We start from the raw sequence: 25,999 nt of genomic DNA on the forward strand, positions 1-25,999 counted from the left end.
CATTTATGGAACAACTGCTACTACTGCTAGTAAGTCTGGTAAATGCATTTTGTAATAGGCCATTGGGCAAGGCCATTTGGAGTGAGTAATTACAGGTGGAGTAGGTTACAGGAATTAGCACCGAAGGCTATGACATCAATACATGGATCCTAATCTACCCAGAGTCAGGGTCAGGGTCAGGGTCAGGGAATTCTGACAATTAGGTTGAACAGAAATTATAGGCCAGGCAAAGAGAGGGATGCTTGCCCCTCTACAAGCTTACAATCTAGCATAATAGGTGTTACAATACAAGCAAGGGATAAAATAACAAAACACTAGAAGCAAATGAAAAGTAACCATATGAAAAATATAACAAAATCAACAGGATGTTGAAAAAAAGAGATTTTCCAACTGTTGATAAGAACAAGGATTTCAAGGAAGAAATGGAATGTATTTGATCTGAAACTGGAAGGATATCAATGGAAGACAGAAACAGGCTAGATGTTATTACAATATACGGAGTTACTTAATCATTTACGTTCTTAACAGAACAGAAGATGTGAAATTAATTGATAAATTGTGAACAGGTGTTACTTTTAAACACTAGGGTGACTTCTAGAGAACATGGACCCTAGGAAAGTCATGATGCAATATCTGTAGATGGTATTGGGGAAAGTCCTGTCCATCTAAAATAACCTGTTTATCTGGAAAAAATAAGGGCAAAGGGAATAATCACTACATTCCTAACACTGGCAAAAAGGATGTGTTTTAATGTACAGTTCAAGTGTCTGCAGTTAGTTCATAACTATGCTCTACAAAGATTTGAAACTAGGTTCTTTTGGCATATATATATATATATATTTTTTTTTTCCCCCCCAAATTTCATTCTAGCACTCCAAGATATACTAACATGTATCTTCAAGCAATCACTCTCTTTTTCCACAACTCTGTTTTTTGAATACAGGTGGGCTTTTTGTGGTCTCACTTATTCAAGATGCATTATGGCTCATCTTACTGTAGAGATCAATCCTTCCAGTCCATGTAATTTATGAGTGCCTACACGTGATTTTTTTAATGAGCATATGTTGATCTATTTATTCTTACAAGTTGACAGAGGAGGGAGAAGGAAAAAGAGCATGAAAATTAGAATCAGTAGAATATAATGGATAAGAGATCAGATTCTAGGTTGCATCTCATCTCTGCACAGCACTAGCTCTGAACCTCAGCTGAGTTCTATAGCTTCAGGGTCCACATCTGGAAATGTTAACAATGGTGATAAGATTATCATGAAGACCAAATAAGATAAAGGGTATCAAGGGTTCACACCAAAGTGTCTGGCACTGGTGAGAGCTGAGTAAAAAGTATATCAACATATGTTAAACTTTTACATGTTGAGAAAATTTTCCTGTTTTGGAATTTGAAGGGAAAAAAAAAGTGAAGACACAATATTTTAAGAAACAAAATGGCAACTGTTTGACCTCCATAAAAAACAAGAGAGAAAAGTACAGGCTCCCAGTTTTCCAGCCTCCCAGGATCTCTCATCAACAACTGGAACTATTTAAGTGAACATCACTTCTCCTCAGGTCATGCTATACTATATATACCCTTGAAAAGCCTGTATAGACTAAAATGAAGTGAGTCTTCAGCAAACTACTTCAATATAAGCCTATTTTAGATAAAATCTTCTTTATCCTATTTTTAGAACAAGCTACAATGCTCTTCTACTGAGGGTGAGAGCTGTGAACTACAATTTCTCAAAATTCAGAACTCCTTTGTGTGGTAGACTGTGTTGCTATCCTCAGTGATTCACTGCCCTTTTCTGTAGGCGGGCCACATGCCCACACCTGTGGCTGGTGACCTCTCTGAAGTCAGAGTTTACTTCTCCAAGCCCCTGTTGAGCTTGGCTGCAGGACTGGCTTTGGCCAATGAAATGTAAGTGCAAGTGAAGAGCAGACTAAGAACTCTACCAGGCTTAGACCAGTGCTCATCTCCTTTGCCTTTTTGCCAAGAGAACGGCCTGAAAAAAGGACATGTGGATCTTGAAGTAAGGATATGTGGATCAGGAACAGAGCTGCGATGACCTGTGCTTGACAGAACTTGGGCAAGAAGTTATTTTAAGTCAACAATACCAGGTTTAGTCACTGTAGCCTTATCGAGCAAAAGCCAAAGACTATATCTTCATTCATTTTGTTTGCATTTATTTATTTAATTCAAGGCATATTCGTTGAGCATCGATATTGCAATATATTTGGCGTAGTGCTGGGAACACAGCTCTATTAATAAGTTAGAGCCAATGTCTGCCCTCATGGAGTTTATATATTCATGATATTAGTATATGTCTCTCTTCCCTAGAAAATCTAGCAACTGCAAATTTAAGCGATAAGTGATTCTTCTAATTCACTACTGTCTAACTTGGGTTCACATAAAAACTGGACCCAAGAAAGAAAGATCTGAGGGAAAGTCAAGAAAACTCAGAGAAATGAATGGGCCTTTGAAAATAAATAATACATTTTCATTCTGACCTTAAGTAAAACAGCTATATAATCAAGAAAACAGAGACAATGGCCAAGGTCATTTTGTTCAGGTCATCTCCTTTATTACAATTAAATTTTTAAATGAAAATACATGCAGAGTCCTGACCAATCCTTATGAGGTCAGCAGCAAACTGGAAATATGGAAAGGTTAAGCCTAAAATTAGCCCTAGAGAGCCAATGACAGGGCCAACTGTGTCTGGATTTAGCAGAGAGGAAAGTGATAGCCTGAGCTCACTGTCACCTGAGAATAAACAGAACCTGTCTGGTCCTCACTGATGTGGTGAAGGATCTGAGATGCTTCATCAAATGTCTCAGCCACTTAGTCAATTCCTTAAAAGAAATATAACATGACGGATAATCTACTCCTATGCCCACTATTGAGGTTCTCACTCCCCACCTGCCACCAGATGGATTCCTAGTCTGTTTGCTTGTTGTCTGCTCATTGTCTTTTTGCTCATTGTCTGCTTTTTCTTTAGGAGGCATGGGGAACCAAATCCAGGATCTCCCATGTGGGAGGTGGGCGCTCAACTGCTTTAACCAAATCTGTTCCCTGCTCATTTTGTTTTTGCTTGTTGGCTGCTTGTTTTTGTTCATTGTTTTTTCTTTTTATTTTTTTTAAAGATTTATTTTTTACTTATTTCTCTCCCCGTCCCCCCTTCCCTGTTGTCTGCTCTTTGTGCCTTGACATCCTGATCTACCTAGTACTTTTTTTTTAGGAGGACCACGAACATGCAGTGCACACCACTGAGCTACACCCACTCCACAACCCAGTAGTTTCTGAATCTATCTGTTGACTTTATTCCTTTTTATAAGGAAGTTAAGGTCATAAAATACATGAGAGCACTGTGCTGTGTTAGAGCATCCCACATTGTCTGAGGTTTTAACAATTATGAAAAGGCAAAAGCCACTGAACTTTTCAAGAATTCTCAGGTGAGTCATCTTTCTAAGCAGAAGGTTAAATACTTTAGGTCCCTTCTACTTGGATAGCACTGACTTTTATCTGAGAATAAAATACAACTCTTCTGGATGAGGTATTACATAAATTCTCGGTACTGTTTGTGGTAATTCTAAAAAAACATCATAGTCAAATCATGAGGTACTGACAGCACCCATGCATTCGGCTAGAGGGTGGATGGGCAGCAACCCAGGGGGCAGTGTAACCTTCCCAGCCTCCCTTAGGGAATTTGTTTCTTCTTTAGATGTGGACACCAGTTCCCATGGTGTCTGGCTGTTACTAAATATAAGGGCTGTGTGGGTGTCTCCCTTCCCCCTCAAAGACTGACTAAATCTAGAAAAATATGCCCTTGTTCCACCATTCCTGGAGAGGCAGATCTTGACCGCTATATAAATCGGAACGATTTTCTAGAGTTTGAGTCTCCTCAGCAAAGTGAGAGATCTGTGGCTCTGGTTCAATGCTTGCTGAACTGAGATTATTTATAGACTTCTGATCCTATGGTATAAGGGCAGAGACATGCTTCTACAGGGACAATGAAAACCCACGTCCTTCAGCGAGGGAGCAGGTAAGGGCTGTAAGAGGAAAGAGGCCCCCAGATTCCTCGACTGCACTGTCGTCTACAGCCTCGGTGCCACTGCTGTCACTCAGGCCTTCATATCCTGCCTGGCCACAGCAGAGCCTCTCTACCTGGCTGGAATTCCTGGCCCCAGTCCTGTTCCTGCTCTTCCCCTACAAGCTGCTATGGGTTTCTGTCTCAAATATTCAATGTCTCTCCCCCAGGTAAAACCCTCTGAGTATTCTTCATCACCTATCGTGGTATTTCCCAAATAAGAGAGGGTTTTCTCCCATGGTATGCAAGATTATTTTTAATTAGTGCATGGACATTTAAAAATGATTCCTTTAAAAATTAAGTTAAAAATTACTTACAATTTTAAGTAAATAATAGAAGGGATGTGTGGACATAGAAAGAGCTAGAAGATGTTTACACAAATGCCTGATGTCTGGCTCACTTACAGGACAAAGTCAAAACTGAGAAGAGTCAGTGAACATAACCTGACCTACCTTTTCTATCTCAGCTATTCTCAGCCCCAGCCACCATAACTAAATTTTTCACTATTCTCCAAAAACTGTCATGGCCTTGTGTACCTCTACTTATGGGTATATTAATTACCTTCAAACTAAAATGTGATTCCCTTTGTTTGAAATGCCCTCTTTCATGTTTTTTCATCTGATTATCATTCACCCACCCATCAACCCATCCATCCTTTGAAGTGCATTAAAAACACTTCTGCTGCATGGATGTTTTGATTGTGGCACCCATTTCTGTAGAGGCTTTTTGTGCCCATGTCATATCCTGATGGCCAAAACAATGCCTGGCATACATAGGTATCACACACTTGCTACATGATGGATGCCTTGAACTTTCTAGAAGATAACTTGACACCACTGCCCTGGATTTAATTTCTCCCCTCTCCTCAATCCTGTTCATATTTATATCTGTTTTTTTAAGAAGAAATTATATTTAAAGTCTGGTCAAGCCCAAAGTTACCAACTCCTGTCCTGGAAATTTCATTTCACTTAAAGCAAATTTTTTGGAAGGAGAGGATTTTAGTTGTTTCACTAAAACAATTTACTAAAATCCTTTTGGAAGGAGAGGATTTAAATTGTTTTACTAAAAATTAGAGGAAAGTAGACAGTATTTTAATCCTGAAACATAACTTATTTGTAGTAATAATATTATACTGATAATTAAGAGATTTCATTGTGTGCCAGGCACTATATGAACATTTACATGGATTATCTCATCTAATCCTCACTGTAACCTTAAAAGAATGTTCTATTACTATCCTTAATATCCCTATTTTACAAATAAGAAAAGTGGAAATTCAGGAGGTTAGATAACTTGTCCAAGGTCACAGAGCTGTTAGGTTAGGCTACTGGATTTGAACTCACACACATGTTCGACTCCTGTTAAGAGTAGACAAAGATTATTCAAAGAAGACAAATTTAACTAATGGGACAAAAAGGCAGAAGTTTTAAACAATAATAGTTTTGAGCAAGTTGTTCTAAAAGAACATTCATTAAAAGTATTAAAATCATATTAATCAAAAGTTGGTCTTTTAACAGAAGTTAAAAGACACTTAGTTTTTATACTTGTGAGATAAAGAAATATATAGGATTAACAAAATTATTGGAGGTATGCTAATACCTGCTGTTGGGTTGGGATGAAATGAATTGCTTTTACCTTTTCACCCTGTGAAAATCATGCTTAACCACCTCAAAACAGAACAAGATTCTTTAGCTGAAAATGAAAAGTGTATGACTTGTTTTATTTTACCTTCCAGACTGGAAATAAGTTATCATTTTTAAGAATCAAGGCAATACTCATTCACTATTTTAATAAACAAACTAGAAAATGTTCTCATGAACTTACCTAATTCCTACATCTAAAAAACACTCCAATTACAATCACTACCATATTATTCTTCCTTTGGAACATTCAGGACTCTGCTAAATCAAATAAGACTTAGAGATAAATAAATCGGTGTGCATTTTAAATGTATTTATGAAATGTGCTTGGGTTCCTTTTGGTGCTTTATACTGTCTTAACACTTTTCCATCTATTTGTTTTTGTCTGTTCAGTTACAAAAATTGAACAAATCTTAATGGGTGTCTTATTGGAAGACTCTATATGGTGCTTTTGAAAGTTAAGAATGGCTTAGGTATTTTGTTAATTTTCATTTCCTAAACTAATCATTACTAAAGGACTAACCATGACTTCCTTGAAACCCACTTATTAGTTGTTTTCTGTGGCACCTTAACCCTTTTCCTGTCTCCAATTGTAGGGCATTCCTTGGAACAGATTCTCGGTCCCCCTTCTCCTGCACATTTCTCTACCTTGCAATTGCATTCTATTTCAGGGATTCAGGTATCACCTTTTGGAGAATGACTCCCAAATTTGATTTTTTCAGCCATTTGTTTACTCACCAAACCAAGGTGCCGCACACTTCAGCTCCAGGGATCTGTGCCTCTTCGCCTGGGTCAGGCAAGGGCTCAGAGGGAAGGCAGAGGGGAACCTTGGCATAGGTGTTATGAAGGGAGCAGAGCACCAGGTACAGTGGGCACCTCTGGACGGTGCCTAACCCATACTCTGTGTTTCTGCCCCTATGTGGGTCTGCAAAGACTTTCAGTAGGAAGTCACAGTTTACCAGGTAAACTGGCCTGGCATGGCCTCACTGGCTAAGACTGCAAACTAAAAGTCTGTCACTGGCCTGCAAGATGCAACCTGGGGAGGGGAGTGAGATAAAGCTGGAATGCCAAGTAAGGACCAGACCACACCAAGCCTCCTATGCCTAGCAACGAAACTTCAGACTTGGCAATGTTTGCATTTTACAGAGATTGTAGGGGCAGCAAGTAAGGAACACACACCAAGAGAATCCATGTCTAATTTATGGCTGGCAAAGTCACCTGACACATGGTAGACATTCAATCATTATTTGCTTAATGTACGATCCTAAACTGCACTCAAGATGATTTCAAAATGAGCCATTTTTAACATATGCAGACATTCCTCAAATAATGACTCAATTACAACCTAGGTGTTAATTGCTAAGTCAGTTGTATGGAACCGAATTTTTCATATAAGTAATTATATATACTTGTTTTGGTCTCAAGCCACCATTTAAATTGTGTACCTGAGAACTATTTGGGGAAAAGCAATTCCAAATGGAAATCCCTACTGTGACTTTTTCTGCTGTGATATTGGAAGGACTGGGTAACTGAATCTTATTAACTTGATACTCTTCTCTACTGAAGAAAGCATGATCACTGTAAAAAAATAAAATCAATGAACACACTCATAGATGCACACACACACACACATAGAGCATATATGAAAACACAAACTCAGAGTAGCTAATACCTTTGTTTTTTGATGTAATCAGCACAATGGAACTAAGGGCTCCTGACAGGTTCTTTTGAATCCCAAGCAAATGCAGATTGGATGGTGCCCACAGGTCATGCCCTATGCACCTGCCATAATGCTCCTATTCCTTAAAAACAAAACCTGACAGGGAGGCAGCAGAGATGCTTAAGTACAGAGAAGATTAGAGAACAGACTCCATCATCCTGGAGAGAACTAACATACTCAAGTGGAAGGAAGAACTCTTGACAGTTACCATCCAACTTATCCAACTCGTTAAGGGCTATGGCGGAACGATTATCTTTCTAGCTCTTTCCAGGAAGGAAGGCTTCACAGAGAAGGGGATGTTTGAGCTGAATTCCGAAGGTAATGTGGGAGTTTTCCAGGTAGTTAAGAAGCTGAGGGCCGTGGGGAAGTTACGGTATGTTCAAAAGTATGATGCCTTTGAGGAACTACAAATGGTTCACTGTGGCTGCAGCCCAGGAAAAGAATGTGGTGGGGGAGGAACAGAAATCAGATTATCAAGGATCTTAAAGACGATGATCAGGAATTTGAACTTTATCGCTGAGAAAAGAAAGGGTTAGTGATGCAATCGCATGGAATTCTGGAACCTCAGGGACAGGCAGAAACAGTTAGTAGGTATTTGTTGAATTACACTGAAACCGGAATTCTTGGTTTAAAAAATGCCGATCACAAAACTTATGCTCAAAAGATTCACCATGTCTTGAAACCTGACAACCTTAGGAATATCTAAACATCTAAACAGTTTCTCATAATGATAAAAGCTAAATTAGAAACAAAACCATCATCAGGCACCCTTACATATTCTAATATATATATTCCTCCAAATTCTGTTAACCAGGCTAATATAAAAATTTGAGCTGGAAAAGTTGGGATATATTTTAAATAAAGGAGCAACTGGCATTCTGTTGTTTTTGGCCTCCATCTGTTCTTAAATATATGTCTACTATAAATTAAACTATTACCTAGTTAACAGAATGAATATATACGTTCAGAAAAAAGTATATATTTTAGGAATAGACTGTAATGGATGGTTGCAGAGGCAGATAAATATTCCAATTGTTTTTTTAAAACCTTTCCTACAAGTGTTTTTGCATTTAGAAACCTAAAGTAAGTTAGATAATTTACAAATTATATGACTATTTCAAGGAAGCCCAAGAATTAAAAATCTTATCAGCACATAAATGACTGAAGGCCACAGATAACAGATACATTCCATTTCATAATGCACTGGGACCAATTCTGATTTTGGAGATAAAGAATGGAAAGATATGGTCAGAGAATAAAAGCCCTGCCATATACACATAATCAATGACATTATGTGTCACTCTCTTATACATGCCACAGAAATTTTAAAGTAGAATTAAAGTAGAGTTAGAGACATGGTCAAAAGGAACAACATAAGTCATTTAACTGTGAAACTTGATATTAAATATAGCAGAACTCTTGGTCAGTAATGATATAGAAGAATGACATAATTTTGACAGTGAAAATCGTATCTGTTATATCCAACAGAGAATTAGCTTCCTCTTACAGAGGCTCTTAAAACTCCTCCACTAGACAAGTATTTAAATCACTTACATAATATTTAATTTAGCTGCTCTTCCAACTAATCTCATTTGATGGAACTATCTAGCCATTTGGGAAGCACTGAATTCTCACCATTCATGGGATTCGAAGGGTAGAGGGTGAGGAAAATGAGAGTGAACTATTATTACATTTATCAGTGTTAATAAATGAAATCAGAATAGACTTTCATTTTGTTAGCCTATTTATTACTTGTAACCTAGGAAAATATCCTTCTTGGAAGTAGTGCACCTAATACTGAAAATATATGATGAACATAATTTTACACAGACAGAATATTAATTGATAGATCTCTTTTGAGTTGACTAAAGCAATTAAATTTGCTCTCTCACTTGCTAAAGCCACATTTACTTTCCCATAAAGATAAATTTAAGAAAACCAAGTGTGTTTTACTGAAAAACATAGCCATATTCCAAGCAATGTGTGGCCTCCATTGGCCAACAACAATGACAACAACAACAAAAGCTTTCAGAGAAAACAAGTCCCCCTTTTACCTCATTAATGAAGTCCCCGATGTCCCCAGGGTGAGGGGCCGCAGATCGGACCGGGTACTGGGGTTCTGCGTGGATGGGTCTCTCATCCAGTCGTCGGATTCCAACTGGCTTAATGGCATCGGGTTCCACAGTGTCAGGCTGCTGGAGCTGGCTTAAGTCATAGTCCTGCAAAAGACAAAATCAAGAAACCATGACCACTAGAGTTTGGAGAAGAATGTCGATGGGAATGAAGGTAGAAAATGATTTTCCTGTGATTTTTAAACAGTTTAACCCAATGCATAGAAATGAGCGAAATTTAACATAATGCAAAAGTTGCCACTGTGATTTTTTTCATGTTATGGTTAAATATTTCTTTCACACAGTTCTTTTCACACAGTTCTTTCTTCTGTGTTTTTCATTGCTACAGTCTGTGCTCCATCTGCTTTAAAATCTTCTCATCATTTTCCAATGGAAAACAGCAGCAAGATGAAGTCCCACTATAAAATGACTAAAACCTGATTATAAAATACAGTTGTACCATAGGGGCAAAAATACTAACATAACATCTTTAATATTTTTAAAAAAATCAATGCAGGTGTTTTTTCCCTAAAGGAAGACATTAGTTTATCAGGACCATTGGTTTCAAATCCATCTTTCATTCTTCCCTCCCTTCCACAGACAATGGCCTGTGCATCCAGTGTGACTGATAGCCTAGTTCTCTCTAGCAATTGCTCTTCCATTTTTAAAGGGTTATTAAACAAACAAACAAAAAACAAAGAATAGTATGTGACAGAGACTCTATGTGGCCTGCAAAGTCTAAAATATATACTACGTGGCCCAACTGCTGGTCCAGGATGCTAGATCAATGAGCCAAGATTTTCTTCTGAGGCAGCCCCATGGGAACGTTTTAGAAAAATAAGCCTGGTCACTCTCAGAAATGTGAAGCAGACCTTGTGAAGAAGACAAAGGATGCTCTGAGTACAGGCTGGACCCTCAGAACTATTTTCAGCTTTAACATCAGCCAACTGGACAGGAATATCTTAAGAAACTGACTTTAATGTGGAGCTACCTCACAATTTTAGGTTTGAGCAAATACTATATAGTTTTCAAACCTCTAAATTCTGGTAATATAGAATGCCATATCCCCAGCTTAACCAAAATTCTCCAATCTAACATTGACATTTACAAAAGTACAGATTTTGTGGTACTCTTCTCAGTTCAGACTTTGGGTTTCTGTCCAAAACCAGTCTAAATAAAATCACTTGCACTGTATCTACAGTGCTTTTGATTTATTGAATGCTTGGACAATGACCAAGTTCTGGCAATGTTCTAGGTGTTTTACATATGTTTGCTTATTTAATTTTTAAAAAAATATTGTTTTATTATTTCCATTTAAGAATAAAGAAACTGAGTCACAAATAACTGAGAAACTTTACTCACTTTCCAGATGCATTAAGGGACAGAAACAGACTGAGTAATCGATTTGACTCTAAAGCCTGGCTCTTTTCCCAGCTATGCATGAGAATACTCAAATCTGAGTTACAATGCTCAATTTAGAGAGCAGCAAACTAGACAGATGAGTGCACAGGGACAGGAATGTGAGGAATGATGAAAAAACCAAAGGAGACAGAGGGGAAAAGGTCACTGATATTCACACCTACTACGTGCAAGGCATTCACCAGGCTTTTGATAAATATTTTCTCACTAATACTTTCTAATAAACCTGTGAAGAAGTGTTTTACCACCATCTTCTTAGATGAAGAAAAAGACCCAGAGAGGCCCAAGGCCAAGCAGCTAGCGTGTGATTAAGATGGGAATCAAAACCAAGTGTGTTTGACTTCAAAATGTTTGATCTAACACTTCACTCTCCTTGGGACACTCTGATCCTGACAGCACTTCCCCCAAACAATCCCTTACCCCAAAGAGTCAACTAACCTCACAGGCCAAAGACAACTTACAAAGGTCCTCATTGCAGAAACGTGTAAACCCAGGGTGTGATATAAACTTGTTTTATCGAAAAGTATAAAATGCTCAGAGATGGGAAACTGGCTGGTGGTTTGAACCCTGAACAAAACATGGGAAAGGGCAAAAGGACCATCTTGGGTGAAACAAGAGCCTTTCTCTTGCCAGAGCTGAATATTGCAAATCATTTACACAAAACTGAATAAGCATTTAAATTTCATAGAATTTATAATTATGATTTATTTGTAGAATATCTTAAAGGTATAAAATGATGTTACAGATGTGAAAGTCTTTGAAATGCTAAAACACTATACAAAATAAAAAGAGAACTGTGAATGCTTACACACTAAGAAGCATATTTTTTCCACGGCAGGTATAACTGCCTAAGAACCAAGCATAATATAACAGTATAAACTGGGATAGGTGTGTTTTCTAAAACTTACTGAAGCTCTTCGTAGAAAGAGAAAAAAATAGATTCTAGGTACACTTATGACTGTCAATTAATATTTCTACTGTGAAGATGAAAATACTTTATTGGAAGTCTGAATTACATGAAAATAGGTGATTGAATCTTAGGTTTAAGGACTGTCTCTTACCAGGTGATAAGTTTCTTGATGTTTGTCAATACATTTCATGATGGTTCATGAACAAGTTGTAGGAATGTGGAGGAATTTGTCGGGTATTACTAGAGACAAAAGAGGCATTTAGGCTTTGCTCATGCTATTCCTTACCTGCAAAGTACTTCTTTACCCTGATTTCTCAAATAGCTCACACTGCATTCAAAGGCTGTAAACATAAATGCATTGTTGCTAACTGTTAGGGGCTCCCCCTGACTAGGTTTGCAAAAATTAACAAGCTGTGACTCAGGTCCCCCTGACATGCATTGAGGAAAGGCAAGCCCCCACCTCCCATGGTCTATGTGTCTGAAAGCATGGCACTTCCCAAAGGTTGAACAAAGAAATCCTGTGGAGCCAGGAGTAAAGTGAGATAGAGACCTTTACCCCCTCCAGGTCAAAGCACCACCTGCTCCTCCAGCATTCCAAGAAAGCATTACTCCCTAACCCACTACCCCTCTAGCCATACAAGGAAAAACATTTGCCTCTGGGCTAACTTGAACCCTTGACCTCCTCCCACTGACTATCATTTCCCCACCTAGGAAGGTACTGTATAAATTCAAATCCCCCCCTTTCCAAGGGGTGGGCGAAATCTACTTTTCAGACATACTCCCTTGACAGAGCTTCCAAATAAACTTTCTACCTGCAATCATCAGTCTTTGCATCCCAGTGAGCATGCCTTTTCTCCAACACCAAACTTTAGACAAAGGGGGGTATCCTGAAAATGGGCCGATCTAGCAAAACAGAGCCCACATTCTGACATAATGATGTGCTGCAGCCAGTAATAATTGTTCCCTTTGGACAAGGATACCATCTCAATGTTATTGCTTTGCTTAATAATGAATGGATAGTACTTATATAACAGCATGTTAATCTATAGATTGAGTTTTTCTTCTTTTGATACCTTTCTTAGCAACCAGAGCGCAGAATAGTCCTAAGAGTTCTTTGGTCCTATTCAGTCCTTTCTACCGTCATTGTGTCAAGCCCATAGTAAGTGCTCACTTTAAAAAAAGTATTGAATATAATCTCAGCTAGGGTATTTGTGCCAGATGTTCAAAAGAGCAACCACTTCAAGGAAATGTGGCTTGGATCAGAGCATAGCAGTAATTCACAATGGGGGGACAGGAAGAAAAAGAATCTGGTTCCATCGCGGAGAATCACTGCCCTGAAGTGCCCATACTGATGGAAACATGTTGAGCTCCTCAGTTATGATGATATCCAAAAAGAGGCAGGAATTGCTGATTTACAAGAAGCTGGAAACTGCATAAAAAATATAGCTTACAGTTCCTCTGTGATGGTTTCCTCTGCTTGCAAACATAGGATCTACAAATCTGCATCTGGCGAAGGGGAGCAGATTCAAGTGTCCTCAGGCCGCACGGCTGGGCTCTGCTGCTGACGTCTGGATCTGCGCTATATGGCAAAGGTCCTGATCTGAGGGTCCAATTTTAGGCCTTTTGATAAGTGGTCCCTCTGGGCGAATCCCCTAAATTATACATCTTTAAAATCTCATAATGGCCTACTTTAACACACAAATTACAACATGTTGGATGAGAATTACAAAGAGAATTACAGAGAAGGAATACATTCTCAAGGTCATTGGGTTCATGGCCTTACTTCTGAAGATATAAAGAAACAATTCAAGAGGGAATCTTTATTTGGCTCCTAAAACTCCCTAGAGAAAAAGTGGAGCTGAAAATTTCTTTATGATTGTCAACCATTACTCTATAAACTCCCTCAAGAAATTTAATTTTCAAATGAAGGCTGGGGGAAATCTTGTTTGAGCTAATGATAGAATGTGCATTACTTGGCAACTATCTTTAGAAATAGTGTGGAGTTTGGGGTTTTAGAAGATTAACATTGTGTGTAAATTAAAAAAAAATTTTTTTTGATGACTTAAAATGTCTTAAGGGTTCTGGGAGAGTTAGTTATAAGTTAAGTCAGCAGTTAAAACTCTGGTTCTTGCTTTTCTTATTAAATTCCACTGACTTGCAATGATTTATAATTGGTATAGAAAATGATACCACAAACCTACCGTAGGGCATTTGGTTACATTTAAATAAAATGCTTTATCAGTATAAACTGAAATCCTGGAATCCCAGGCCAAAAATTTCAGCAGGCTGAACTGCAAATAGAACCTATAGAATTGTCCAATCAACATATTAAGGGATCAGTGAATATCTTCCTTTACCATTCCAAATATTAAAAAAGTACCTAACTGGGTGCTGGATGCTGTTTTCAGTTCTGAGAGTGTGAAGAAGGAAATCAACCTCTATCTGGTGCCCATCACCTGTCAGGATTTTCATTAGGTGCCTTCCCATGTGGAAGCTCATATTATCCAAGTAAAAATCCTTTCCAGTGGGTGTTATTGTTCCTACTCTCTTAATTACTGCAGCTCAGGGAGATAAATGATTTGTCCAAGGTCAGAGACTCAGATAAGACATGTCAAAAGACAAAACAGACCACCAGAGCAAGAAAAGAAAAATCTGTAACTTTTTGCCATACGCCAGTGAAGAGTCATGAAATAGTTTATTGAGGGGGGAAATGTCAGGGGTTTAAGTCCTCGAAGAGGAGTTCAAGGTGGTTATGCTGATTAGGCACTGACATCTAGCACTCTGGATAGGATGGAATGAGACTCTAGGACAGTGCGCAGCTGGTTAAAAGAAGTCTCAATGTTTTTTGGGGCCAGGAAGACATCTAATTAGGTCCCAGAAGCATCTATCACAGAGTGGGCACTCAAAGTTCATGGCCCTTTAGCAGCCTCATGCTATCTCCTAGGCAAGAGCTGGTGTAAGTGGGTTGTGTATTGATATATTAATGATCTTGAATCCCCCAAAACATGGTAAACCCGTTGACCACAATCAGAATGTAACCAAATTAAGGAAAACATGTTTTTATAACGAGTGATAAGCCAGACATGTGTGAGAATGTGACCTGGACTGGCTTGATGCCAGCCAAGGGGGTGCTTCCTATAAATCCAGTGCAGATGCTATTTCGTTGAGCCCCATTGGACCTGGCTCCCAAGACCACCAGCTTTCTTTCAAGGGCAGGTGGACTTTTGAGACTCTGGGATTACAATTAAACAAGCAAACTGATTTGAACATCCAAACTATCTTCAGGTTCAGTGTTTCAAGTGTTGACTTTACTTTTGATGTCCATCTGCTTTAGGTTTGTTAGGACAACTATATTTATACAACAGAGAGAAAATTTTCCTTCTATAGTAGCAAAGCAAGTCACTTAAAATTCCCACACAGATAAGGTAAGCATTTTTAATGTTTTAAGCCTGAGTGACTGAGAAATAAAAATACTAACATGAAAGTAAATGGACAAAATTCTGAAGAAGAAAAGTATTTAGAAAAAGCTGACTGTGGCACAAGCGAGAAACTCTTCAGACAGACACAAAAAGGAAAGGAAGTGCAATAGAAGAACATTATCTCACCCTCTATAGCTCCTGGCATTAAAATAATTGAATAAAATGGTGATAGGGTGTCAACACATTACCATACAACTGCTGACAAGTAAGTCACATCCTTTCCAAGCTTTATGTAAATTACGTTATGACCTGATTTTCTTTCCTAGTGAAATGCCGTTATGATGGCAACAGTATCTACACGGGAAAAATGGTGTGGAAAACTAAGGAAATTCTATGTATAATTAAAGCCTCCCCTGAATAAAAATTTGCTAAAAATGTTCTGGTTTGAATCATAAACCTAATAGAGATGAAATAACTTGGGGACTTAAAAATACACAAATGAGGGCCCCCTGGCTTTTTATTTTCACAGACATTTTAATCCACTGGATACCCAGTTTTCTGCTTCTGCAAGAGAGATACCTGAGTCCTCACTACGGGGGACCACAGTCATGTTCCTGCTTCTATGGACTGCCATCCATGCTATTTCTGTCATGGCTTCTTTAAAAATGTTACCTGAGAGTCAAATTTTATGAATGAGTTGAAGGTTCATTCTTTGGTGCTACCACAATAACAGCTCTGCTTCACAAACTGGAACTGGCACAGTTTTTTCACAACTCATTTCCCATTGTAAAATATGTGGCACATTCTTTCGGAAAAAATGCAACAAAATCAATTTAATTAGATTTGATTCAACGAACACCTTCCTAAGAGTGTCTGGAGCCACAGACTTAGTTATAATCATAGGGCTCTTCTTCCAATGGCTTTTAAAAAGTATGCATATAGAAATAATGAAAAACTAATGTTCTACCCAAAAGATTACCAAAAATATGAGAAATGAAAATGTAAATAGCTGCAAATGAGGAGCTAGTGGAAGAAGGGAGGTGCTGGAATGGAGCCTTTAGAATCTAGCAGAGTTAACAGGGTTTCAGAAAGGATTTTTCTTTCCAAACTGGAAATATACATGTTCTCTTAATTTTTGTGCGTATTCTCATCGTTTCCATGTGATTCAGTTACAGCCCTACAAAGAATATTATATTTCTTAATTCTTCCATGCACTGTGTTTTGGAAGACAAAAAGTATATCCATCAAAATGCATCTTCAGGTACCTATTCTTACCCTAGGCCTCAATTTCTCCTTGTAAAAAGTAAAAATGTCACTACTTGGACAAAGATCAAAGTCATTTTATTTGAGCTTGACCTAATATTCCATCTTAGAAGGAACCGAAAAGTTGATAAAGAAGAAATGACATCTGGTTGGGAATATGGTGACAGAGCCTCAAAATCCTTTTTTAATTTATGTCACATCATTTTGGAACTTCCTAAAAAGTATACTGATTTATGAAACAATTACACATAAACTCAATTGAGCAAAAGGAGTATGGTATTATGATTTAAAAAGATGGGTTTTGAAATTAGAGTCTTGATTCCAATCTTGTCTCCATTAGGTCTTAACTGTGACATTAAGCAGATTATAAAAATTTCATGTGTTAGCCTTCAGATTATCCTTCTTGTTGAGAAAAATGTTAATGAAAGCTCTGTTAATATAATAAATCTACAGCAGGGTCAACAAACTTTTTTGTTAAGGCCAGATAGTAAATAATTTAGGCTTTGTGGGCCATGTAATTTCTGTCATGTGTTAAATGGGCTGTTGCAGCAAGAAAGGAGCCACAGAAAATGTAACACTGGGCATGGCCGTGGTCCAATAAAACTTTATTTACAAAATAGGCAGTGAGCAGATATAGCAAGTGGCTGAACTTTGGCCCATAGCATTAGTGCCTTAACTTTTTTTTTTTTTTTGCATAATGCTAACACATACTCTTTGGCATTGTTATTAATGGGATATAGATAATTTTCCATTCCCCTAAAATCAGATGTAAACTTATGATTAGTCAGCAAGAATGCATATAAAAAAATTACATGAAGTATTATGTTCATTTGCTTCAAATGACAGGAATAGGAGGGAAATAGCCATGTGCAGATCATGTGCACATTCAAAATAGTAAGACACGGACACCAACAAGTCCAGAATGTATTTGGCCATGTACCTACCAATGTGTACCACCCGGCCATAAGAAATTTGAGAATAGCACGTGAAAAGGGAATGAAAAAGTGCTAAACCAATTCCTGGTGAAACTTTCCTCTGGAATCAGTGTCACTTTGTAGATAACAAATACATACCAGCATTTGCAGGTGGGTATAAATGTTGAAGTAACTTGGAAACATCATTACCAGAGAATGTCTTTGCCAAAATTAAAAAAATGTTGACAGTGGTCTCCAGTTATGTCCAGATTCAGCCATCTGTTAGTTTGCATAAGGCAGATGATTTTGTAAAACAGATATTATAAAGAATCAAATAGATCATGTTTAAACTACACATGTGGTGGGCTTGGTCACTCACATGTAGGCTGGTTCCTGAGGTTGGTAAGAAGTCCATAAAAACCCCCTGGCTTAAGCAGGGATCCCTTGACTCAGGGCAATGTTTGGCTTGTTGCCAAGGAGCTTTCTTGTTACTTGGGCCTCAACCTTCTCTTTCTAGGCATCCTGCCTGAATTTGAGTTCCTTTTGCCCAGATTGCATACTTAGATTTTTTTTTTTTTTTTAGTAGCTTGGCTGCTCAGATTGCCTCTCCAGATTCTAACTTTGTTAATGTCAAAATGTGCTCAATTTTGCAAGCCCTGCTTAACCAATTAATTGGGTCTTACCCTTTGCCTATTCTGAAGCCAGATTACCAGTGATCATCTAATAAACTGTGGCAGAGTGCTGAGCTTTGCTGACCTTAACCGTAACACCTGCCTGCTACAGACCAGCAGGACTAAACAAAACACCTAGCATATCACCTCCAGCACCATGCACAAGAGCTCAGACTCTCAAATCACAGGGACCTGCGTCTGGAAACTGGATTAACAGCAGCATCTCCCTCACAGGGTTACTGGGAGGATTACATGAAAAATGCAAGCTGAGAACACGGTACAGTGCCTGATGCAAAACAGGTCTGCAGTCAGTGCTAGCATTTATGAAAGCTAGTTTCACTTACTGAAGACATCAGAGATCTCAAAGAATGAAGGTGAATGTATCAGGGACCTACTGGTTGTATTAACTCTGTCGTTAGAGTTGCAAAGTAAGTTAGCGATTCACTAAGAGTGCCTGAAGCTCTTTGTGTGAGTACCTGCCAGATGTTGAATGTCCTGAGTACTAGAACAAAAAATGAAGATGACAAATTCCTGATCTCACAGAGCTTGAGGTCAGTACCAGAGCTGGAAACTCAAAATTCAGGCAGACACAGGATGCTGTGGGAATAGAGGAAGGACTCTTGACTTAGCCTGGAATCCCAGGACAAGAGGCCTGGAGGTGAATCTTGATGTCTAAAGAGAGCCAGGCAGGTGGAAACTGTGGGCTGGGCCCCAGAACCAGGACATAACATGGGATTAGCACAGAAGCACAGGGGTTTGATTCCACTGCAGTTTAAAATGAGCAGTGGAGGGGCAATGAGAGGGACACTAAGTCATTAGCACTCAGACTCCCTATTCTTAAAAGCCCAATCCCAGGTATGTTACAGCAATTGTGGGCCCATCTCAGGCACCTGTGCTTTCCCAGATGTGCTTTCTGTGTCATGGTGACTCTGGGGACCTCCTTGACTTATATGCTGAGGCTAATTTCCACAAATCACCTAAGAAACCAAATTACTTTTGAAAGAAATGTCACACACCACTCAGAGGGCAATTCCTTCCAGACCTTTTGGTTCCTGGAGACCTGGGCCACTAAAAGCCACTCCTATCATGACTTCCTTTAACCTGAAATTTGATGCATAAGTATTTACCCCCAAATTTCCCATTTTGTGAAAAGTTGGGAATCTAAATTTTATGTGAATTTATTCATTTTCTGCAAGCTAAATAAAACACCCCTGTGGGTCATACCTAAATCACAGGTCCCCAAGTAACACAGATTTCACCTTTTAGATACATCCCCCAGGCTGTTGGAGAGTTCAGAACCATTTATGATGCAAAAGAACCTAGGCCTGAACAAGTACCTAGAATTGAAGAAATGAAATTTGGGAATTCAGGCAGAATATTCTCAGTCCTGAAATGTAAAACCTACAGTACGCTCAGTCCTAGAGGTGCTGGGCCGTGTCTGAAAAGACAGAGGGAGGAAAACGTAGCCAGGTGTGAGGCCACACTCAGCAGCAGTTAGCACGGGCAGACAGACCAGAAAAGAGGTGCGACAAGGGCCAGGGCCCCAAGAGTGGTGAAGAGAAAACTGATGCAGAGAAGAGAAAATGTTGTGGACAGCCACTCTGACTTTCTGCCCTGTCTGGATTTGAACGGCTTTAATCTGTGATGCATTAACTCTGCCTGTGGAGACAACGAGCCCTGCTCCCTAAAAGCTGGCATTGCTCCCCTGAATCACCATCCGTGGTCCAAAGGATTCCAAGGTCTTCTGCTATTTGCGGACCCAGAGATCAACAGCAGCACCTTCTTTCATAGATGAAGAGTTTTCATAAAAGCCCAAGGGCGTGGGAATGGCAAATTGTCAAAATCAACTTTTAGAGCAGAGGAGGCTGCTGGATGTCCCAGAACTTACCTTATGGATGGGAGAGCATTCTTCTGAGAAATTTAAATGACATTCTGCAAGGCACTGTCTTGATGTTGTTGGTGAGCCTAAGCTTTGCCAACGATAGTACAGGCTAGTGTGGAGGCGACATCTTTTGACCTAGAAAGATCTAGATTTAATCCCCACTCTTCTACTTTCTCATAGTATGTGCCCACTCTGCCGCATGTTTGTGAGAGTGGAATGGAATAATGTGTGTAAAGCCCTTAGCACAGTGCCTGAGGCTGGGTATACTGAAACAATAGCCTTTCCTGTTATTCTTGAGAAAGATGCCACCTGTTAAGTGAGGTAAATAGAAGTTGTTTAAAGTGAGCACCAGTGAGCACTGTGAATATAATAAACTCAATAAATGTTTGTTTAAGTACAATTATAATTGACTTTTAACTTTAAAGAGGAGGAAGTTACCAGTTTGTGTTTCCTATCCAAGGGCTAACAGTGCATGGTTTCAGGAAAAGCGAGCTGTGGGCTGTATGGTACATTCGCACTGATTTTATTAGTGGCACTGATATGGTAGGAGCTGGGTACACAGAAAATTAAAGGTGATACAGTATCTGCAACCAGCTCCACTGGCCAAAAAGGGCATGGAAGGACATTTACTAATGAAGGCAATTAAATATGACTTGCTAACCACCCAAATCCCTGCTGATTATGGCAGTGAGGCAGATAAAGACAGAACTTCACCCTTTGAAAAAAGACTGGACATTCTAATAAATGTGTCTGCCCAATAGCCAGCAGCAGTCAGAATAGATAATGCTCCTGTTCAAAACATATCTAATGTTAGCTTCCAATGAGACCCAACCTAGGCTCCTGACTATCTAAACTACAGGAGGATATCCAAAAGCACTGAAAAAAGTCTCAGCATACACAAGAGGAAAGATCTGGAGGTGCTTTTTATTTTGTTTTTTCCCCTTCTTCTCTTAGGTCCCTCTCATTTATTTTGTTAAAGAAATTAGGAGCATGTATCTTGGCACAGACTCTAAACATATAGAGATGCTAATCAAAAGCAGGGAAGAAAAAGACTACCCTTGTAAAGCACTTCTGTTCTCTTTCTAATAAGTTAGGTCCCGGTAAGAAGGGTTATTTTCTAGCTTTAGGTTTGATGCCACTGACATCTCCTGATACCTGGCTTCTATTAACTACCTGCACTGACCTGAGAACTACCCAATCTTTTAAAGGCTGGCAGTTTTTAAGACTTTGCAGCTGAGCCATCAATCAGACCACTGCCTGGTAACACAAGCCATAGCCACACGCTGCAGCCCAATCCCCATCCGCTTCTTGACGTAGCACACATGCAAAAAGTTCTGCACAATAAAAATCAACTAACACTTGTCTAGAACATAACATGGCACCAATCCCATTTCTGAGGCCTATTGTTGTAAAGAGATAATATCTTCGAGCAAACTAATAAAGCATGAATCATACTCCACTGCCAAAAAGACTTAATGCACACTACAAAGTAATAGAATTTCTAATAGGAAGCCACCTATGTATCATGGAAAAACAGTATCAGTGGATTTCATAAAACTTAATTTCTCATGCACTTATCATGATTTTAAGATTTACAGCAACAACAGCTATTTAGAAAACAGAGAAGTACTTGGATTAAGTTCACTGAGAAAGTAAGATTATTAAATAAATTGTTGCTTTTACTTAAGGAAAATATAAGCAAAATATAAAACCTGCCAGAAACCTTGAAAAACACCTTGAAGAATAAAGTTGGAAAACTTACCTTATCAGAACTCAAGACATTAGGAAACGACAGCAACTAAAACAGTGTGGTATTGACCCCCAAACAGACAAATAGAACAAGGAGTACACAACAGAAAGTCTGGAAACAGATCTAGAGATCCGCATATATAAACATGTGTTTTAAGGCACACGAGTCACTGCAATGCAGGGAAAGGGTTATCTTTCAAGTAAAGGGTGCTGGATAATTATACAGGGAAACAATCAAAAAGAACCCTGAGGGAGCGGAGGTGGCTCAAGCCCTTGAGAGCCTCCTTCCCACATGAGAGGTCCCAGGTTTGGTTCCCTGTGCCTCCCAAAAAAAGAAGATAAGTACACAACAAACAGACACAGAGAGCAGACAGCAATCCCAAACAATAAGGAGGGGCGGGTGGGGAGGGGAGGAAGAAATTAAAAAAAAAAAAAAGAACACCGAGCTTCAGCTTACCCCAAACAAAAAACATTTACAGATGGATCACAGATCTAATGTGACAGGTAAAAAATTAAGCTTCAAGGAGATAATATGAAGATATATGGGAGTAGGGAGGGATTTATTACCTCAGGGTAGGCAAAGTTTTCTTTAATAGCATACAAAAGCACTAACCATAATGGAAAAAAATTGATAAACTGGACTTCATTAAAATTAAAAACCTCTGTTTATCACTAGATACCATTAAGAAAATAAAAAAGGCAAGCTACAAAATTGGATTAGATATTTACTATGCATTTCTCTGACAGAGGACTCATAACCATAATATATAAGGACCTCCTACAAATCAGTAAGAAAAAGACAGACAACCAATAGAAAAAAGGTCAATGAGCTAACAGAAACTTCACAAAAAAAGATATTAGAAAGGTTAATAAGTCATCAGGAATATCCCAATTAAATGGGCACAAGGACGCTTCTAGGATGCTGGAAATGGTCCTTTCAGTATCAGCAGTGGTTATACCTGTAAGGAGTCTTCTGCTTCTGGTTGGGATATTAAAGTTATGAGACTATTATTTACCATCTAAAGCCAAGAACAAGCCAAATATGTTACAAAATCAGTTTTTGAAATGGTAAGATGGCTGAGAACATATAATGAACCTATGAATAAAGTATAGAAACTGAGGAGCCCTTCCCGGGAGAAAAGCGACCCAAAGGCGCTTTTACTTTTGGAGCAGCACTGCCAGGAAGATGGAAGGAATCTGCATTAAATGGCATAGGGCCAAACCTCCCAAACTTGGATGAATGACCCCAGCCTCATATGCACAGGCTTGATGGGTGAGCATCTTAGGGGTGGTGCACCCACTCATCACCAGTGTCTCGCAAGCTTTCACCTGTGCATGAGGGTGGTGCACCCACGGTGAGGGGCAGAGCGGAAATGCTGTGATGCTAGGGAAGCAGTTTGGAGTTACATAGATCCCTAAAAGTGGACAGAGTGTTAAACCAGAGACAGGACATCCATTGAGGCAGCTATTGCAGGCAAATGATATTGACTTACTGAGAAGTGAATGGATTTCATGAACTACTTGAGAGGCAGAGGTGATAGATCCCTGGGTGCAGCATTCCTACACTGTATATTTTATTTTGTCATTATAACGTAAAAATTAGAATGAATTTTTAAAAATTCATTATGCTAAGTTTGCTACTAAAGAACTAAAGAAATAAGGAGACACCCCAAGAAAACTAGCACTGAAAAAAGAAATAAGGCAACAGATGTGGCTCAAGTGATAAGGCCTCCGCCTACCACATGGGAGGACCCAGGTTCAATCCCTGGGACCTCCTGGTGAAAAAGAAGATGAGAAAGTGTGCCTTTGTGGTGGGCCAGTGCCCATGCGGTGAGCTGAGTGCCTGCGCGAGTGCCCGCATGGTGAGCCAAGTGCCCACATGAATGCCTGTGTGGTGAGCCAGTGCCTGCGCAAGTGAGTCATGCAGCAAGATGATGACACAACAAAAGAGAGACGAAGGGAGAGTCACAGTGAAGAGCAGCAGCAGCCAAGGAACTGAGGTGGTGCAATTGAGAGGGAACCTCTCTCCATATCAGAGGTCCCCAGGATCAAATCTCTCTCAATCCTAGAGGGAAAAAATGAGAAAACAACAAAAAAGAGAGAAATAGATCACACAGCGAATGGACACAGAGCAAAATACTGCAGGGTGGGGGGCGGGGAAAAAATAAATCTTAAAAAAAAAAAAATTAGCCAGAGAGAATAAAAAAAAAGTTTTGGAAAAATCCTCGGAAGAGAGGAGGGAACAACACAGTCACACCCAAGAGTTTACTGGGGGCAGAAACAATTTCTGAAGTCAGGAAGAGAAGATGCTGAAGATTTATGATCATTTTAATAAATCTTGCAATAGGTAAGTTTTACCATTTCATCTCAAGCATCAATCTAAGGGGATAAAGTTAATAAAGAAGAAATCTATCCTTAAAACAACTACAATAATACAATCTATTCAAACAACTTCTTTAAGGGTTTGGTGAGGAAGGGAGAAAGATCCAGATCAGATGGCATCAAGCTCCCTGGTCAAGTGCCTAAAATCCCCTAACATGGTTCCTGGCTCTGGTCCTTCAACTTTGAGTAACATCCTCATGCATAGCAGTTATTAGTATTTTTACTAAAGCATCATTGAGTTGGGTTTAGGTTTATGTCCAGAAAATTACGTACTATGATATGAAAGGTAAAATACTGAAAGCAGAAGATTTATGGGAGAATGTTGTCAATATACATTTGTTGATCTCGAACATAATGTATGAAAGTGAAAGGATAGATGAATTAAGGACTAAACCAAACATGAATTTTAATATTCAAAGACATCTATAAACAAGAAACCCTGGGGTATATTTATAGAGCCATTTTAATTAGTCAGTATTCAAAACAGCTTTGCATACTTGAGTCAAGTTTTCAAAATATTTTAAACATGCATTTCTTCTCAATGAGAGAGTTGAGGTATTGTAAAACAAGCACTGAAACTGGAATCAGAAGATGTGGTTTTGAGTCCTGGTTCTGCTGGTTATAAACTCTGAAAGCAAATCACTAATTCTCTGCAAATGGAAAATCAGAAACTCTTAATAGGCTGCCACAAAGATTAAACACAGCAATGGATGTGAATGGGCTTTATAAAACAAAATGTGATATGCATATACATTATTTCCTCAAAGGATTAAAGAAAGAGAACATTCAGTTCATGAGTTAATTGCCCTATCACTAATATCTCTATATGTACTTATGAATGTGAACACTATCCCTTACATTTGTATTAGTAGGTGGAAATGACCTAACTCTCAGCTATATCTAAGAAAAAACAGCCATAGAATTTTCTCAAGGATTACATTAATACCTTCCAGATAATTTCAAGAGGTATTAGATAATATTAGAGTCGTTAGACGTTTAGTCTGTGACATCAGGCAGATGGATTCAAATCTTGTGACTTGCACTTTCTAGTTGGAAAAAAGGGCAGGAAATGTGCAGGGCACATTGGAAAGAATGCACCCCACATCTGATAATGTGATAAAATGAAAACTTAACAGCACTCTTATCCTGCATTTAGTAATATTTTCCTACCACTGATAAAATCACAAAGATTTTCTTTTAAGCTTTCAACTACTGCTCACCTGGTCTTCTTCTCCTCCACCTTCTTCATCATATTTTAAAATATTGTCTCTTACATCATCTTCTGGATCAATCAGAAGTTGCTTGGCCTGGCGCTCTTTATCACGGCGTTTCATCCATACCACAAACATCAGAACCAGGACTTGGTAGGAAAGGAGTAAAAAACATCACGTCATAATTTTTAAACCCTAGTGTTTCACACTAATAATGTATACTTACGTGGGTTGAAAGCTTATAATGTACTTCCACTCTATTTTCTAGTTCAGTCCTCGCATTGAGAGAGAGAGGACAAAGCAGGGGTAATAAGCACTGGCTTTAGAGAGCAAAATCTGGGTTCTAGTCCCTGGTGCCTGCAAACTCACAGGGTGAATTTTTCCATCCTCAGTTTCCTCATCTACAAACAGGGATAAATTTTTTTATCTTTTGCTTCAGCTTGCTAGAGTATAGATGGTTTTAATAAAAGGTTTTGTAAATTCTAAGAATATGAAACAAACAGCAAGTTAAACTGTCACTTCATATTTAATTGCTATTTCATTCAGATTGGTCAATTCCATTATAAGCCCAAATTCAGAGAGAATGCCAACCCACAAGAGGCGTAAGTGCTTGCCAAGATGACTCAGGAG

At 38.8% G+C, this 25,999-nt stretch overlaps 1 protein-coding gene across 1 annotated transcript in view; it reads right to left on the minus strand.

Moving 5' to 3' along the window:
- CDH2 (cadherin 2) overlaps positions 1–25,999 on the minus strand; it is a 204,110-nt gene that overhangs the window by 1,841 nt on the left and 176,270 nt on the right. The window contains exons 14-15 of the mRNA XM_004455761.4: positions 25,379–25,518; positions 9,493–9,657 (exon numbers count right to left, since the gene is read on the minus strand). Coding sequence (XP_004455818.2) covers positions 9,493–9,657; positions 25,379–25,518 — 305 coding nt within the window. The remainder of the gene's footprint in view (positions 1–9,492; positions 9,658–25,378; positions 25,519–25,999) is intronic.

Source organism: Dasypus novemcinctus, chromosome 16, assembly GCF_030445035.2.
Source record: "Dasypus novemcinctus isolate mDasNov1 chromosome 16, mDasNov1.1.hap2, whole genome shotgun sequence".
In the NCBI taxonomy this organism is placed as follows: domain Eukaryota; kingdom Metazoa; phylum Chordata; class Mammalia; order Cingulata; family Dasypodidae; genus Dasypus; species Dasypus novemcinctus.